The following is a 17,038-nucleotide window of genomic DNA, read 5'->3' on the forward strand; positions in this document are numbered from 1 at the left end:
CCTTCCTTCCTTCCTTCCTTCCTTCCTTCCTTCCTTCCTTTCTTCTTCTTCTCTCTCTCTCCCAATCTTTACATTTTAGAATCAATACTGTGTATTGGTTCTAAGACTAAAGAGTGGTAAGTGCTAGGCAATGGGGGTTGTCCAGGGTCACACACTTGGGAAGTATCTGAGGCCAGATTTGAACCTAGGACCTCTCATCTCTAGACCTGGCTCTCAATTCACACTGAGCCACCCAGCTGCCCCCTCTTTCTTTCTTTTTAAAAAATCAGATCATTTATTCTTTTCAAGTCCTCCCAGTTGACAGTTCTTTCAAATATCACTGACCCTAATACACTGACCAGTAATACTCTGTCAGTTTGGTTACTATTTTTAAAAAATCCTGAATGTAAACAACTCCCTCACCAAGTATGTACTCAGCAGAAAACGCAAAAAAAGATTTTCTTAATTCTTAATTCTAAATGACTTGCTTTAATTTACATAATGTATGTAAATAGCATAAATGTATGCATAATGTACATCATATATTATACATGCATAATACATAAACATATGTAACACATTATAATATATAAATTCAGCATGTAATTTTCAAAACTGTCCTTGTTTCCTTCTGTGTAATTAAAAAATATTTTAGTTGTCTCTTTTTCCCTCTCATTATTACTAAATCGTTCTTTGGTCCTCTATTTGACCCTCCCCTCATTAAAAATACAGAGAGAAAAAAAATCAATTAAAATTTTTTCAACATTTATTTTTTAAAGTTTTGAGTTCTAAATTCTCTTGCTTTCCTTTGCCTCTTCCTCAACACTTGAAAAAGCAAGCAATATGATTAATGATTACACATTTGAAGTTATAAAAAATTATATTCCCTTATTAACTCTGTTGCAAAAGAACTCAGACATACAAACAATAAAAATGAAGAAAGTAAAAAAACATGCTTCAATCTGCACTCAGAGTTTTGATCAGAGCAACTAAGTCTTTTACAGTTCATCATCATTACAGTGTTGCTATTACTGTGTACAATGTTCACCCGGTTTTCCTCACTTCTCTTTGTATCAGTTCATATAAGAAACCATCCTGCTTATAATTTCTTATAGCACAACAGTATTTCAAGATGAGGTTATAATCTTATGTTTTTCCATCAGGATTATGCTTGTTTTTTAAATAATTTTACAACATTCATTTTTCTTATGTTCTGATTATTCTTTCTATTCGTATTGCTGTAGTCATTGTGTATATTGCTTTCTTGGTTCTAATTCACTCTTTATTATGCTCCTGTGTGTTCATATTTGTTATTTTTTATAGTACGGTAAGTAACATTACATTCGTGTATAGTTTAGTTGGCAATTTCCCAGTCAATAGACATTTACTTTTTTCCAAGTTCTTTGCTATAAGAAATGCTACCATATTTTGATGTATATGGGAGCTTTCTTCTTATGTATGACCTCTGTGGTTATAGAATTATAAAGTCTCTGGATCTAAGGATATAAACATTTTACTCACTTTATTTGCATAATTCTAACTAATTTGGTTCCTATAGTTTTACAATTTGACCCAAGACAAATGCCCAGAAATTCACAGAAAAATCCCTTACTTGTAGGACAATCCTGATGCAAACAAGTCACCTAGAAGGCATTTTTACAGTAGTTGGAGACATTGTTGAATAGCTTTACAATGAACACATTGAAGCTAATTATCTTCAAGAAAATGAATAGTTTCACAATAGATACATCCAAGAAAATCAATATTTTAAAGAAATGATCAGGAAGTTGGAGACTAAAGGAGAGGAAAGTAGTTCTAGACTGCATTGTCTAGGAGGGATTAGTCAAGGTTTGACCTGAAAAGCTTCAATAATCCAAATACAAAGGTACAATAGGAAAGTCTTCTAAGGCAAAAGGATACTCAAGATTTGATCTCAGGTACTTCAGGATCTAAGATCATTAGGCTGGGACTCCTGCCTAAGGCAGTTCTCAAACAGATTCACTTAAAGCAGTAAAGCTTTTATAAAGCTATGGGGAGTAGGGGTGGGGAATACCAGCTTTTAGATATTAATAGCTCTTAATAACTTGAAATAATACACTAATTTCTCACTCCACACACATATTAGTCATATCCGAAAAAAGTTTCACTGTACTTTAAGTCTGTCACCTTTTTAAAAAAAAAAATATGTTTTATCTTCATAAAAACTCTTAAGTATGGACAGTTTTGGCACTTTTCTTGCATAATTCTAAGATGAAATTCAAAATTGTTATAATAGTAGTTTTAAATGTTATTCTTTCAGAAAAGTTAGTTGTTGATTCTTTTCTTATTTATGTCATTTTATGACATTTACATTTTAAAATGATAGGCCTGGGAAGCCCACTGAGTATGAGCTGATAAAAACAGCAACACCTATTGAATGGCAGGAAAACCCCCAACCAGCAACATCTGTTAAATGGCAGGAAGACCCCCCCCCCCCAACCAGTAACATCTGTTGAATGGATGATAGGAAACATTTGTTGAATAAACATCTCCCCCTCTCCCCTAGTTCCTAGAACTCAAACTATATAAGCTGGCTATGCAATAAAACAGTACCTCTTGCTTTTATATTATCTGGTGTGCCTCCTAATTTGGGAAATCAGAACCGGGCCGAACAAAAAATAATTTTACAATCCTAGTTTAAGGTAGAATCAAGTGTAATTTATAAAAGACTTATTTTTGTGCATAATTCTGTAGAACTGTAATATAAGGACCAAAAATTAATCAGGAATTATATGTGGAACTTATTTTGCTCCATCTGGACTTTAGTATAGCAAATATCTGAGATGGAGATCTATTGAAACACAAATTACTATATGTGTAGGGGAAAGGAGTAAAGGGACTTTGGGAATGGCTAGAGTATAAAGGTTTTTGCTGCATGCAATTGCACCTGGAAAATATGCAAAGATTTAAAATTTCTTTGTTCTTTAACACAGGTCAGTGGTTACTTGGATGATTGTACTTGTGATGTTGAAACTATTGACAGCTTTAATAACTACAAGATTTTCCCAAGACTTCAAAAACTTCTGGAAAGTGTCTATTTTAGATATTACAAGGTACTGGTATATAAGTGATTATTCAGAATAATTAAGTGCTAATTTAGTTGTTTCATTTTTTTTTTTAAATCCTTACTTTCCCTCTTGGAGTCAAGATGGTGTATTGGCTCAAAGGCAGAAGAGTCATAAGGGTAGGCAATGGGGGTCAAGTGACTTGCCCAGGGTCACACAGCTGGGAAGTGTCTGAGGCCAGATTTGAACCTAGGACCTCCTATCTCTAGGCCTGGTTCTCAATCTACTGAACTACCCAGCTGCCCCCTATTTCATCATTTCTTATGGTAGTTATTATTTCATTATATTCATATATCACAATCTGTCTAACTCTTTTCCAATAGGATACTCTGTTGAGTTACAGTTTTTTCATTATTTTTAAAAATTTATTGATTTGTTTTGTTTTTACAAACATTAACTTACTTTTCTTTGAAATCATTTAGTCTCAGATTTAATTTAAAATATATTATTAGTCTTTTGGGGACAGCCTGTATTATAAGTTCAAATCAGTAATGTGTTAATGATTGAATTTATTGTTAAGTGAAAATAAGTTGAGAGTAGATTATAGCATTTATATTGACAATCTGTATTACATTGGTGGATCAGTGGTTTCAGAAATTAAAAATATTTCACCAGTGATAGAAGTCATAAACCCTTCCATTAATTCTTATCATTTGAAATTATCGACATCTATAAAGAGGATTAATTTCAAGTTTTTCTTGATCATATTTGAAATTCATGATAGAAATTATATTTGTTCTTCCTGAGAGGAAAGATATATATATATATATATTTGTTGTCCATTATCTCTAACAGTCTTTCCTAGAATTTCACATTTTAATTTCCAGCTCAGAATTTTTGAAAGCTAAATTATTGTTACAAATGAAGTAAAATCTTATTTTTATTTTTTGATAGTTTTATTTTTAAATGAACTATTAAATTTACTTAAAATGTGTAGTAGGAATGTGAGCTACTTTGAACCTAAGCTGCCATCTCTTCAGGTATATAACATAAGACTTATGACCTTCTAACCACCAATGACTTACAGGGACATCTACATAAAACATGCTCTTCTAACAAAAAATAACCCACCTTTTTACACCTAAGTTAGTTAATAACCTATAAGTATGATATAGTATAAAATAATACAATATATAAGTGGTGATATAATTAATAATAAATGTTGACTGGGAAAAAACACAGAACTATTAAATAGTCAGAAAAACCACTCTTTAATTAAGAAAAGGGATACAGGGCTGAGTTAGGCCTCTGCACAGAGCTGCACAGTGTTGAGGATTGAACTCTGGATGCTCTGGTCTCCGAACCCTGGGAAAGCCAACCACACTAGATTGGACAATTCCAAGGAGCCCTGGAATTTGGGAAGCTTAAATACCTTTCTCGGGAACTTGAGGACTAAGGATGAGATGGATAGTTGATTGACTTTACAATGGTAAAAAAGGAAAATAAGAAGTCATGGAGAGGAATTACAGTGAGGGGCTGATGCTTTACAATGGACACAAAAGGGCCAAAGGGCTGGGCCACCTTAGGACTTTAGCCTAAGGGGAGAAACCACTGGGACAGAAGAGATACTTAACCTCGGATGGGATTAACCATCCCCATTAAGGCCCATTGTTAGTCTGAGACCAGTGAAGTTGGACTTTCCCTCAGGGAGGAATTCTATTGTGACAAGGTCAAAACTGAGGCTTTCACCTTCAAGATAAGTAAACTGAGGTTCATTAAATCTTTCTAGGCTACAATTTTGGGAGCTTCTAGATTCCCTGTCAACATGAGCTACATAATAAATGCAATATAATATAGAAATATTACTATAATAAAGTGTTTTAAAGTCTTCAAAGCTCTTTACATGTATTAATCTCATTTGATTCCATTTTACACATGAAGAAACAGGTTCAAAATGATTAAGTGCCTTGTTCAGAATCAAGCAGCTTAGACTACATATGAGGCAGAATTTAAGTTTGGGTCTTGCTAATTCCAAGCCCCACAGGCCACTTTGCTGCATGTATTTATATTTTTTGGTATTTCTAATTTAATATACTTAATTTTTTTCTTTCTTAATATTCTTTCTATAATTATTTTTCAGGTAAACTTAAAAAAGCCTTGTCCTTTCTGGAGTGATATGAACCACTGTGGGAGAAGAGACTGTGCCGTGAAAACCTGTCAGTCTGTAAGAAGTTCTTCATTTTTAAAAAATTCTTTACTTTTTGTATTAGTATTAATTCTAAGACAGAAGAGTGGCAAGGGCTAGGCAATTTTATTTGGGGGTTAAGTGACTTGCCCATGGTCATAGCTAGGAAAGGATATAGATCTTATAACTCTTTGATGGTTCGTGCCCATGCCCAATAACCTTTTCAAAAGGCTAAACTAGACCAAAAATATTCCAGTCTTTTTTATTAAGTATGAACCTAATTAGATTTATATATTAAAATAATATGGTCAGACTTATTTTGGATGATTCTGAACCTAGTTATAGAAATGAAATACTTATGATTAAAGCAATCAAGCCTACTTTTATTAGAGCTTGTTCTTTATTGCTCTAATTTTTGTCTTCCTGAATTCGACCCTGAAAAAATAATTTGTTGTTCATCCTTCATTTTTTAAAGAGAGTCGGTGACATCTTGGCATGATGTCTCAAATTGTGCACAAATTGGATTCATGAGGCAGAGCTGCCCAAAGTTGTCATCCTCACTGTTTTTCAGAGCCATTGAAGTTCAGTGGCAAGGCAATGGCTCTGGATGCCGTGGATGACCTTGACATATCTGATATCTGACCGTGCTTTAAATGCTCCACCATGCCTTCATGGATGTTGCAGCAAGTTGTTCTCATCCATCCATTCCACCAGAGAACGACTACACATGCTTGGGTTAGAAAACCCCCTATTTCACTTAAGGATTTTAGGTGTATCAGTCATCCTCAACTTAGTTTTTTTAACCTGTTTGCTAAAATAATTTTATTGGGGTGTGGCTGCTGCACTGGCTTCTTAGAGTCATAGGTGATAGTTGAGTAAAAGGTGGACACCAGAGTTGAAGTCCCTGAAAAGGACTTGGTTAACCCTCACATCTTTGTAAAGACGGAGGGGAGGCCACAGTTGAGAAACACTGTAGACTTGAATGATTTGCCATTTAGCTTTGCTGAACTTTGAACATGGAGATAGGTTTTCATAATATAGGAAAATAAAGTTGCCCTCATTGAGAGATTTTTTTCTTACCCTTTTTTGAATTATTTTCCTTTGATTTGATGGTAGTGCTCTAGATGTGTGGCCAAACCAAACATATTTATGTGTTCTGAAGATATCAACATAAATCTTTTTCAAAATGTTAGTATTAGAAACATTATTTTATCTTGGTGTAGGGTGTGAGATGTTGATCTAAACCTAATCTCTTATACTGTTTTCCAATTTTCCCAGCAGTTTTTGTCAAATAGTGGATTTTTGTCCCAAAAGTTGGGTTCTTTGGGTTCATCATAGATTGTCTTGCTGAAGTCACTTATCCCAAGTCTATTCCACAGATCCTTCCTTCTGTCTCTTTGCCAGTACCATATTGTTTTTTTTTAAACCCTTGTACTTCGGTGTACTGTCTCATAGGTGGAAGATTGGTAAGGGTGGGCAATGGGGGTCAAGTGACTTGCCTAGGGTCACACAGCTGGGAAGTGGCTGAGGCCAGGTTTGAACCTAGGACCTCCTGTCTCTAGGCCTGACTCTCACTCCACTGAGCTACCCAGCTGCCCCCAGTACCATATTGTTTTGATGACCACTGCTTTATAGTATAGTTTAATATCTGGTACTGCTAGGCAACCTTCCTTCACATCTTTTTTTTTCATTATTTCCCTTGATATTCTTGATCTTTTGTTCTTCCAAATGAACTTTGTTATATATTTTTTTCTAATTCTGTAAAAAAAGTTTCTTGGTAGTTCGATAGGTATGGCACTAAATAAGTAAATTAATTTGGGTAGAATGGTCATTTTTATTATGTTAGCTCGTCCTACCCATGAGCAATCAATATTTTTCCAATTGTTTAGATCTAGTTTTGATTGTTTGGAAAGTGTTTTGTAGTTGTGTTTGTTTAATTCCTGTGTTTGTTTTGGTAGATAGATTCCTAAGTATTTTATATTGTCTAGGGTAACTGATGTTTCTCTTTTTAACTCTTGCTGCTGCAATGTGTTGGAAATATATAGGAATACTGATGATTTATGTGCATTTATTTTGTATCCTGCAACTTTGCTAAAGTTGTTGATTATTTCTACTAGCTTTTTAGCTGATTCTCTAGGATCTTTTAAGTAGACCATCATATCATCTGCAAAGAGTGATAGCTTAGTCTCCTCATTGCCTATTTTAATACCTTCAATTTCTTTTTCTTCTCTAAATGGGTGAATGAGTTTGAATATAAAGAAGGAAACTATAAGTAAATCAGACACAGAAGAGTATACTTGTCAAATCTCTGGGAAAGGAAAGATTTAAAAACCAAGCAAGAGTTATAAAAAATTACAAAATGTAAAATAAATAATTTCCATTACATTAAATTAAAACATTTTTCTACAAACAAAAACAATGCAACCAAAATCAGAAGGGAAACAACAAACTGGGAAAAAATCTTTATAACAAAAAACTCTGACAAAGGTCTAATTACTCAAATATACAAGGAGATAAATAAATTATACAAAAAATCAAGCCATTCTCTAATCGATAAATGGGCAAGGGACATAAATAGACAATTTTCAGATAAAGAAATCAAAACTACCAATAAACAATTTAATTAGCAATTCATAGATACCAGTTAACCGGGCATGAAGCAGTTACTATTTGCATTGGTAGAAAGAACATGAAATTACTTGTTTTTCAAAGTAGTGAAGTACCCCCAAAATGCAAATGTAAACAGGATCAAGTGTCTGAAGTTGATATCATCCAAATTCTAACTCTCACACCTGGAATTTTAAAATTCTAATATGTAACACATAGTGGATAAATTACCTTTTCCCTGGAACCAGTTTTTTTTCTAGGTGTTAATGGGTAGAGAAGACTAATACATAACAAACTATTTGAAAGTTATAAATATCTCCTTATTGAAATCGAGGTTTTAGTATATAATTTTAGGAATTCAAAAATAGTGTCACTGATCAGTAACTTTGTTTTTGTTAGAGGTAGCAGTATATTTATTTTCTGACTTCATTTCCATTAAAATCAAGTTTTATTGAAGCATTTTGCTTTTAAATAAGAACTGTGTGCTAAGTGCTATGATAATTGCTGGGGATAAAAATGCAATTATAGATTAAATAAATTGTTCTTTTTCTATTCAGAATGAAGTCCCTGAAGGGATTAAATATGCAAGCTATAAGGTATGTATGAATATAAATATCACATTCTGGTCTTCTTGAGGTCTTTTGCTCACATTGTTACTTGTCTCATGCCCAATTGTGTAGTTACCACATTTAACTTTATCTTACCACTCAAATGAACACTAATGGTCACAGAATCATCAGGATAGAATCTGGAAAGGACCTTAGCGGTGGTTATTGAGTCAAATCCTTTCATTTTAGAGATGAGGAAATGAAGGCCCAGAGATATTAAGTGACATTTGTACAAGGTCTCACAAAGATAGCAAGTCTCAGATCCTGGACTTAAACTCAGTTACTCTGGCTCTTAAGCCCATTTTTATTTTCTATTGCATCCTGTAGTAATTCTTGTTGATAAGAATATTGGTGGTATTTTGAGTAGTAATCTATACAACCCCTCTGCCTTTGATTCTTATGGAATGGTGCTTTGTGTGAATGGCAAATTTCATGTTGAATGATAGAGTGAACTGGTTAATACTATAATTAAGACTAACAGTAGTTTTTAAATGTTCTAATTTTGATACCATTCACAATAAATTCTTTTAAAATTATTTTTTTAAGTGCCCACTACTTTTGCTTTTCATTGAATGGATCCTGTGATTTCATTAGCATTTATTCCTCAAAGGGCTGTACTCTTAACACTCTGGACTTTCTTTACCATGCCCCAAGAACTGTAATCCCCTAATTGGATTGCTTGGATCAACCTAGAACCTCCATTTTAAGGAAATTGCCTAGGCTAAGCCATGTCTTCATTCTTCTTTCAGTTCCACTCTGTACTCTTTGAACTTTTCCCACCATATCCTTGTTCTACCTTCTCAATGTTTAGATTCTTTTTGTGTTATCTTCTCCCATTAGAATATAATATTTGGAATGGAAAATAAAATAACATTAATTTTTTTAAAAAGAATAATTCCTGGAGGGCAGAGTCTCTCTTTCTTCTTGTTTGTATTTGTATTCCCAGCACTTAGTTGTATTCCTGGAATACAGAAAGTATATAAGAAATGCTTTTTTGACTGGGGAACTCACAAAGAGTGAACTTAACTACCTGATATTGCCCAGAACCTACTCTATTACTTCATAGTCATGGGGAGTTTCCTGAGGCACTGAGAGGTTAAATGTCCTGCCCTGGATCACCTAGCCCCATGATGATGAACCTATGACTCAGGTGCTAAAGACGACATGCAGAGACCTCTCTGTGGGCACGTGGGACTATCCCCTGAGGAGTGCTCAGGTCATGCCCCTCCCTTTCTCCTGCCCCTGTCTGGGACTAGGAGCTGTAGGAAAGTGGGAGGGGGTAAGTTTCCTTTCTCAATGCAGGGCTGGCCCCATCCTCTAAAAGATCTCAACTTTCTTCCTTCCCTGCCAGCTGCCAGTCTGTGGGTGACCCCCACCTCACAAAGGCTAACTGCACTCTGCCCCCTACATGTGGGACGCAGTCCAATAGGCAGGCAGGGCTGGATGCAGGGGCAGGACTCTATAACTGCTGGAGGCAGCTTCCCCAGGCAGGAAGCCTGGCTCCCACCTGCTCCAACTTAGAAGGACAGGGGCACAGCACACAGTGGGGAGGGGCATGGCATGAGGTCTTTATAAGTTTCGCCATCATCGACCTAGCCAGTCTTTATTGGAGGCAAGAATTAATCCAAAGGCTAACTTGCTATATATCCAATTGCCTCTAATGAGGTTAATTTTTTAAAAAGTTATATTTTCAGAACACTTTATTTTTATTCTTAATAATATAACAGATGATTTAAATAAGAAAATAAGGTTATGCCTCCTGAGACTAGAACCTAGGTCCTCTTATCTTTCATCTGGCAGAGGTTACCAGATTCTCATTCATGGACAAAACTCCCCAAAATGCTTGAACCAGATAAAATGTAATTGGTAAATGTTTAACAAAATAAACAAAAGTACAACAAAACATACTGTTAACTTGTGGTTTTCTAAGTTAATAAATTAGAACTTGTGTCTTTCACTGAAAATCTCATGGGGAATCATTTTTAAAACTTTGAAAGAGAATATGAAGATTCCTTTTTTTAAAAAAAAAACTTAAACTTCCAACTTTTTTTTAGGTTTTAAATTAGAGTAAATGATATAGTTTCTCTCATCCCCCTGGTCTTATTTTTTTTGTCTTAGTATTCCAAAGAAGCCAATAATTTTGTTGAAGAATTTGAACAGGCTGAGCAACTTGGAGCTGTTGACAGATCTCTGAGGTTTGTTGGCTGTCTAGCACAGAAACTGGAGACTTTCATTAGTCCTTGTGTTTTCCCATAATTTGCACTAGAAATAATGTCTTTAGAATTGACTTTCTCCTAAATAGAGAAACTAGTATCCCAGGTCTTTAACCCTTACCCTCCCCCACTTTTTAGATTCCTAAAAAATTCTTTGATTATTGGATCAAGTCCAGTGGATTCTCCTAGCAGAGAGGGAGACAATAAAAATGAATCATACAGATCAGAATAGAACTGTTTTATTTCCGTTGTAGAAAGGGGAATGCTAAACAGGAAAGAATTATGGAATGATAAGGCCAACCTCCCTAGCCTTCTCATTAGCCAGTTTAAAAAACAAACAAACAAAACCCTTCCCTTCCCTTTTAGAATTAATACTAAGGGCTAAGCAATGGGGATAAAGTGACTTGCCCAGGGTCATATTGCTAGGAAATATCTAAGGTCAGATTTGAACCCAGGACCTCATGTTTCTAGATCTAGCTCTTTATCTGTTGAGCCACCTAGGAATTTTTCTCATTAGCTATTTAACATTTCACTTTCATTTAGTGTCAATACTAAGTCCATTGTTTTTACCACATTTGCTTTTAGCTGACCGGGAAAGAGAAAGACACTAGCCAAATTTGACACTCATAAAGCCTGATATCAAAAGAAAGAAGACAGAAGTAGGTGGTGGCATCATCCCAGACCAACTTTAATGGGAGAAGGGAATCACTCCACTGACCTCAAACAGATTAAAAAGTTGTCCTAGTATCTTGAGGCCAGCAAAAAGCAGCAACCTAAGAGTGCTGATTGCTCCTTTAGTATAACTCCAGTTATAGACCAGCAGCTAATTGAAAGAGTTCTCAAGAGGAACAAGAAGTGGTTGGAGGACATCTAAACCTGTTCTGAAGTAATTGAGTGGAGAGAAGGAAGGGAAGGTTCCATCTCTATGAGGGTGTTTCATTGGGGGAAAAAAAGAATCATTAGTTTCTTTCCTATCCAGTAATAACTTTAAAAATAAAAACACCCTTTCTTGTTTGTTTTTTTGAAGTGAGGAGACACAGCAAGCTGTTCTTCAGTGGGCTAAGCATGATGATTCTTCAGAAAACTTCTGTGAAGCTGAAGGTATAAAAATTTATATAGTTCTAGTTTAAATGTACAAAATTTAAATAAGATATATCTTATGCTATTTTATAATTATTAATATGACAATAATTTTACAAGAATCAAATAAACTAACTAAAGGTCTCATATATAAAATTTTTTATAAAATGGAGGACATAAATATTAAGAATTGAGTGTGAGGGGCAGCTGGGTAGCTCAGTGGAGTGAGAGTCAGGCCTAGAGACAGGAGGTCCTAGGTTCAAACCCGGCCTCAGCCACTTCCCAGCTGTGTGACCCTGGGCAAGTCACTTGACACCCATTGCCCACCCTTACCAGTCTTCCACCTATGAGACAATACACTGAAGTACAAGGATTTAAAAAAAAAAAGAATTGAGTGTGAAACCAAAGTGATCTTTTACAATTACTTGCTTAATTAGCAATTACATCACTAATTAAGTACCGCCTATGTGAAAGATTTTAGCATCTTTTTCTATTTTTGTAACATTGTCACTATGTCCTTGCTAGGTGCCATCAAAACCCTTGCTGTCTGACATGGTCACTGGGGGACCTCAAGGAAGTGCATGGCAGCCTCAGGAAGGATGGAAACCCCTCACTCAGATACCCCCATGTGACTCTTCTCTTACACTCCTTATTTATTGGAATTATTGTGATCAATATCCCTACTTAGCCCCAGGAAAAATCAGAAGAACAGTAAAGGCTATTACTAGAACTCTCACAGGCCCCCTACAGATTCCTAGGAAATTCCCACTTTTATATGCAGTAATACAGAAATTCCCCTAGAAGTCACTTCACAACAAACCAGCAAATAGTGAGTTAATGTTTAAGATTTTAAACTCCAACAAATTGCACCTGAATTTTCCATTCCCATACACAGAAGCTTACTTAATGAGAAACCAGAAACAATAAGCCTCCCCCTGATCCCTGATTGGGTATGTTACAATGGATGAAAAATGGAGAAGTAGCCTCTCGTGTAAAGGCCAGTAGATCCCTGAACTGTTCTCTCTCCACCCCATTGCCTGGGAAACATGTCAAAACACACTTTGAAAAAATATTGAAAGTTACTGGAGAATGAAAAGGTGGTAGTAACAAAGTTAATGTATGATTTAATACATTGTCTCTAAGAAAAGATGTATGATGAGAATGGATTTCCATGCCAACATTATTTGTAATTTCAAAGCGTATAAGAAAATGTATAAAAATAAACCTTACTCAAGGCAGAGCAGAGTAGTATTCATGATGCCTGCCTGGCTGAAGTTCAAACTGTCTCTCATTCATCTTAACAGGTCCACACCATCCCACCTCCTTAAGACCCTGGACCTGTGGGAGTTTTACTCCCACATTTCCTAAGATTTCTCTCTATAAAAAAGGTCATCTCCTAAGACTTGGGGTCTCTGGTTCTGATGGGGCCAGGGTCCAGTTTTATTGTGAGGTGAAGTTCCTCTCAATAAACGTATTATTTAGCTTGGAGTTCTGTATTGGTGTGATAAATTTTCAACACAAAACTTTTTATAAGGTATATGGCATGAACATACCGTATACTTTATAAAGAACTTACAAAGATTACTTTTCTTTTTTTAACAATTAGAATGACATTTTAAAAAACAATAACCTCATCTTTGCTATTTGGGGCACCTTTGCTTTGGGGAATATAGAAGCTTGATTAAAAAATGTGTTTTTATTAAGTTGGTATAAAGATATTGGAGAAAAGGACAAAAGACCTAGGGTTATATCTGTATGACATATATACCAGACCTGAGCTCTAATGTTAATCATTATTAGGAAGTATGAAAACTTTAAACTCTTTTGAACATGATTTATAGCTTCCCTCTTGATTCCTATTAATTGTTTGGGCCAATTGGGTTTTCATTGATTTCATCCTATCTTCTGAAATGTTCCAATTATTCAGCATATTAAATTTTGATGTTTTTTTTTAGTCTAACTTTTGTGTTATGTTAAGGTAATTATGTTGCTCTCTGGAAATGTTTTTTTTGTGATGAGTCTAAAAATAAATTAGTTTGGATAAGAGGGGGAAAAAGTAAGTCCTGAAATTTTGTATAAGAGAGAGAAGGGCAAAGAAAAGTGTGGATTTGACCTACTCAACCGATGCGATCAAGCAATTTTTTTCTTCTGTGGTTTCTACTTCCACATTTCTTTCTCTGGATGTGAATAGTATTTCTCATTCTTTCTCACAATCCTCAGAATTGCACTGGATCATTGCATTGCTGCTAGTAGAGAAGTCCATTACATTTGATTGTGCCACAGTGTATCCATCTCTGTGTATAAGGTCCTCTTGGTTCTGCTCCTTTCACTCTGCATCAATTCCTGGAGGTCATTCCAGTTCACCTGGAATTCCTCCAGTTCATTGTTCCTTTGAGCACAATAGTATTCCTTTCACCAACAGATACCAAAATTTGTTCAGCCATTCCCCAATCAAAGGGTATCCCCTCATTTTCCAATTTTTTGTCACTACAAAGAGCACGGCTATGAATATTTTTGTACGTGTCTTTTTCCTTATTATCTTTTTGGGGTATAAACCCAGTATTAGTATGGCTAGATAAAAGGCATATACTCTCTTTTCTTAAATGTACTTTGATTTAATTAAAACAAGTTACTGTTAAACATCTTATATACTATAATGTTATATTGTATCCAAAAATTACACTGTCCTTTGAATACAAAAATCATAAAAACTTAAAAAGCATTCATTTATAACCTCCTTCCCACTGATGAATGCCCTCTTCAATAGGTCCAAATGTTATCATCTAACCTTGAACAGCCATCAATAATAGGAAGTTCTCTACCTCAGAAGACAATACATTTGATCAATTCTGGGGAGTTGGTTTTGTTTTATTTCATATATAGCCATGCCAAATAATTTGTCAAAAATAACCAACCAACTATTGATGATTTTTTTTTGTATTTAGCTAGGCTTGTCCTTGGAGAGCAGAAGTAATAATAATAATAATACTCAAAGAAGCTCTTGTATTGAGTCAAATCTGTGTGGGAAGCCAATAAGAGAATAGATAAAAATCTGAGACTCCTCTTTTGATCCCTTTTGCTGGGCATAGTTCCAAATTGCCATCCAGAATGGTTGGATCGATTCACAATTCCACCAGATTGCTCTAATTCTAATAGGAATGAATGATTGTGTGACAAAACATAAACTTAAGAGGTTTTGAAAAGACTTTTCCATTTTCAGTACTTTTTGAGATTTTGCCTCCCTGTTTCTGTTATCACATTCCTTTGGACTTTGGAGTTTTTAATTTTATCATAATAGGTGACCAACCTAATTTAAAGCAAATTGCTAATTACATTGAAGTAATGTAGTTTTAAGAACATAAATTGCTATATATTAAATTCTCCTAATAATATTTTGGGGAGCACACAGACCTCAACATAGGTTGACAATTAGAATGAGAATAAAAATTTCACTTTTCTGAGGTCCTATATAATTTTAACAGATTACTTTATCACTTCTATAAAATATGGATCAAGGCTCATAGTAAAACTTATAAGAGTTTGTGAAAAAATAATGATTATAAATTATGTGGTAGAGAATATATTACATAATTATTTAATTATTATCAGTTGATTTTATAAGTGAATTTTCTAGATAACTGAAATTTATTTTAACTCCCTGTTTATTAAACTACCTTTGACAGAAATCTTTCTATTACGCATAAATATTTGCTGTCTGGATGATTCAGGGTCATAATTAATCACTGTATTTCATTTTTTCCCCTTGATTTTCCATGAAATACAAGAGATATAGATTCGTTGTTTTTAAGATTTTATGGGAGAGAAGACAAACAAAGCATTTTATTTCATAGATATACAGTCTCCTGATGCTGAGTATGTAGATTTGCTCCTTAATCCAGAGCGTTACACTGGGTACAAGGGACCAGATGCCTGGAGGATATGGAATGTCATCTATGAAGAAAATTGTTTCAAGTAGGTGATTTGAACACTAAATCCTCTGTTACTTATGTGCAATTAAAATATATATTGCTTTTAAAAATTACAGATCAAATGTAGTTCTGTAAGCCTATTTGTTAATACAGTTCATTTAGACATGATTTTTAACTTTTTTTTTTTTTTTTTTTTTTTAAACCCTTGTACTTTCAGTGTATTGTCTCATAGGTGGAAGAGTGGCAAGGGTGGGCAATGGGGGTCAAGTGACTTGCCCAGGGTCACACAGCTGTGAAATGGCTGAGGCCGGGTCTGAACCCAGGACCTCCTGTCTCTAGGCCTGACTCTCACTCCACTGAGCTACCCAGCTGCCCCCTAACTTTTGTTTTTATAAGAAAATACGTAGTGCTTTTCTGGCCTGTCTGTTCCCTCAACTCATATTCCCCAGGGGGATGACTATTCCAGATTTTAGATGCTCTATTATAGGACTTTATACCTAAAATTATAGCTTGTGAGCTGCTACTAGTGTATTTATGTTTAATAGACAGCCACAGTTAACACAGCTTAATACAAAAATGGCATAGTGTGAATAATAGTAACAAAAACTCATTACAAAAGCCGAACCAAGACTACAAATTCCGGGCCAGTCCTTCCATTATCTCTATTCTGGGGAGTTGGTTTTGTTTTATTTCATATATAGCCATGCCAAATAATTTGTCAAAAATAACCAACCAACTATTGATGATTTTTTTTTGGTATTTAGCTAGGCTTGTCCTTGGAGAGCAGAAGTAATAATAATAATAATAATTGCTAGCATTTTTATAATGCTTTGTAATGCCAGAAATTTTTCCAATATGCAATAAAACAACTAAGGCAGAGCTCCAAGCCAATAACTATTTATTTATTAGAGGGACCTGGCCCCCCTCAGCAAATAGGATCCTAGATATTCCTTATGGTCTGAGATTCCTATTAATTTCAGAGTACAGCTTTTATACCCTTTAGGCCCAACCCAGTGTTCATGTGCTTGGATAGTTTTTGGTAGATGCCAAACTCTTGGTATGCCCCTAAGTCTAGGGCAAAACATACTAGGGTAGGTTCATAGCAACCAGACCATTTACACCCCATTCTTATGGCAACCAGCCCATCAAAACCCCATCCTCATGACATCACATTAGCCTTGGTACTCTAGCAATAGACCCTGGGCTGCTATGGTTGAGTGAGTTTGCTAGGTAGGTGCTATTATTATTCCCACGATGCAGATGAAGAAACTGAGTGACAGAGGTTAAATGATTTGACCAGGGTCACAAAGCTAGTAAGTGCCCGATACTTAATTTAAACTTCAGAACAAAGAGTCTATCCACTGCAGCATCTAGGTACCTCAGAAAATTATCC

General features: G+C 35.0%; 1 protein-coding gene across 1 annotated transcript in view; it reads left to right on the plus strand.

Annotated features, from left to right (window-relative positions):
• ERO1A (endoplasmic reticulum oxidoreductase 1 alpha) overlaps positions 1-17,038 on the plus strand; it is a 122,539-nt gene that overhangs the window by 40,056 nt on the left and 65,445 nt on the right. Inside the window, exons 3-8 of the mRNA XM_044659927.1 lie at positions 2,952-3,071; positions 5,164-5,247; positions 8,373-8,411; positions 10,542-10,618; positions 11,664-11,737; positions 15,568-15,688. Of these exons, the coding sequence (XP_044515862.1) occupies positions 2,952-3,071; positions 5,164-5,247; positions 8,373-8,411; positions 10,542-10,618; positions 11,664-11,737; positions 15,568-15,688 (515 nt within the window). The remainder of the gene's footprint in view (positions 1-2,951; positions 3,072-5,163; positions 5,248-8,372; positions 8,412-10,541; positions 10,619-11,663; positions 11,738-15,567; positions 15,689-17,038) is intronic.

This window comes from Gracilinanus agilis, chromosome 2, assembly GCF_016433145.1.
Source record: "Gracilinanus agilis isolate LMUSP501 chromosome 2, AgileGrace, whole genome shotgun sequence".
Classification (NCBI taxonomy): Eukaryota; Metazoa; Chordata; class Mammalia; order Didelphimorphia; family Didelphidae; genus Gracilinanus; species Gracilinanus agilis.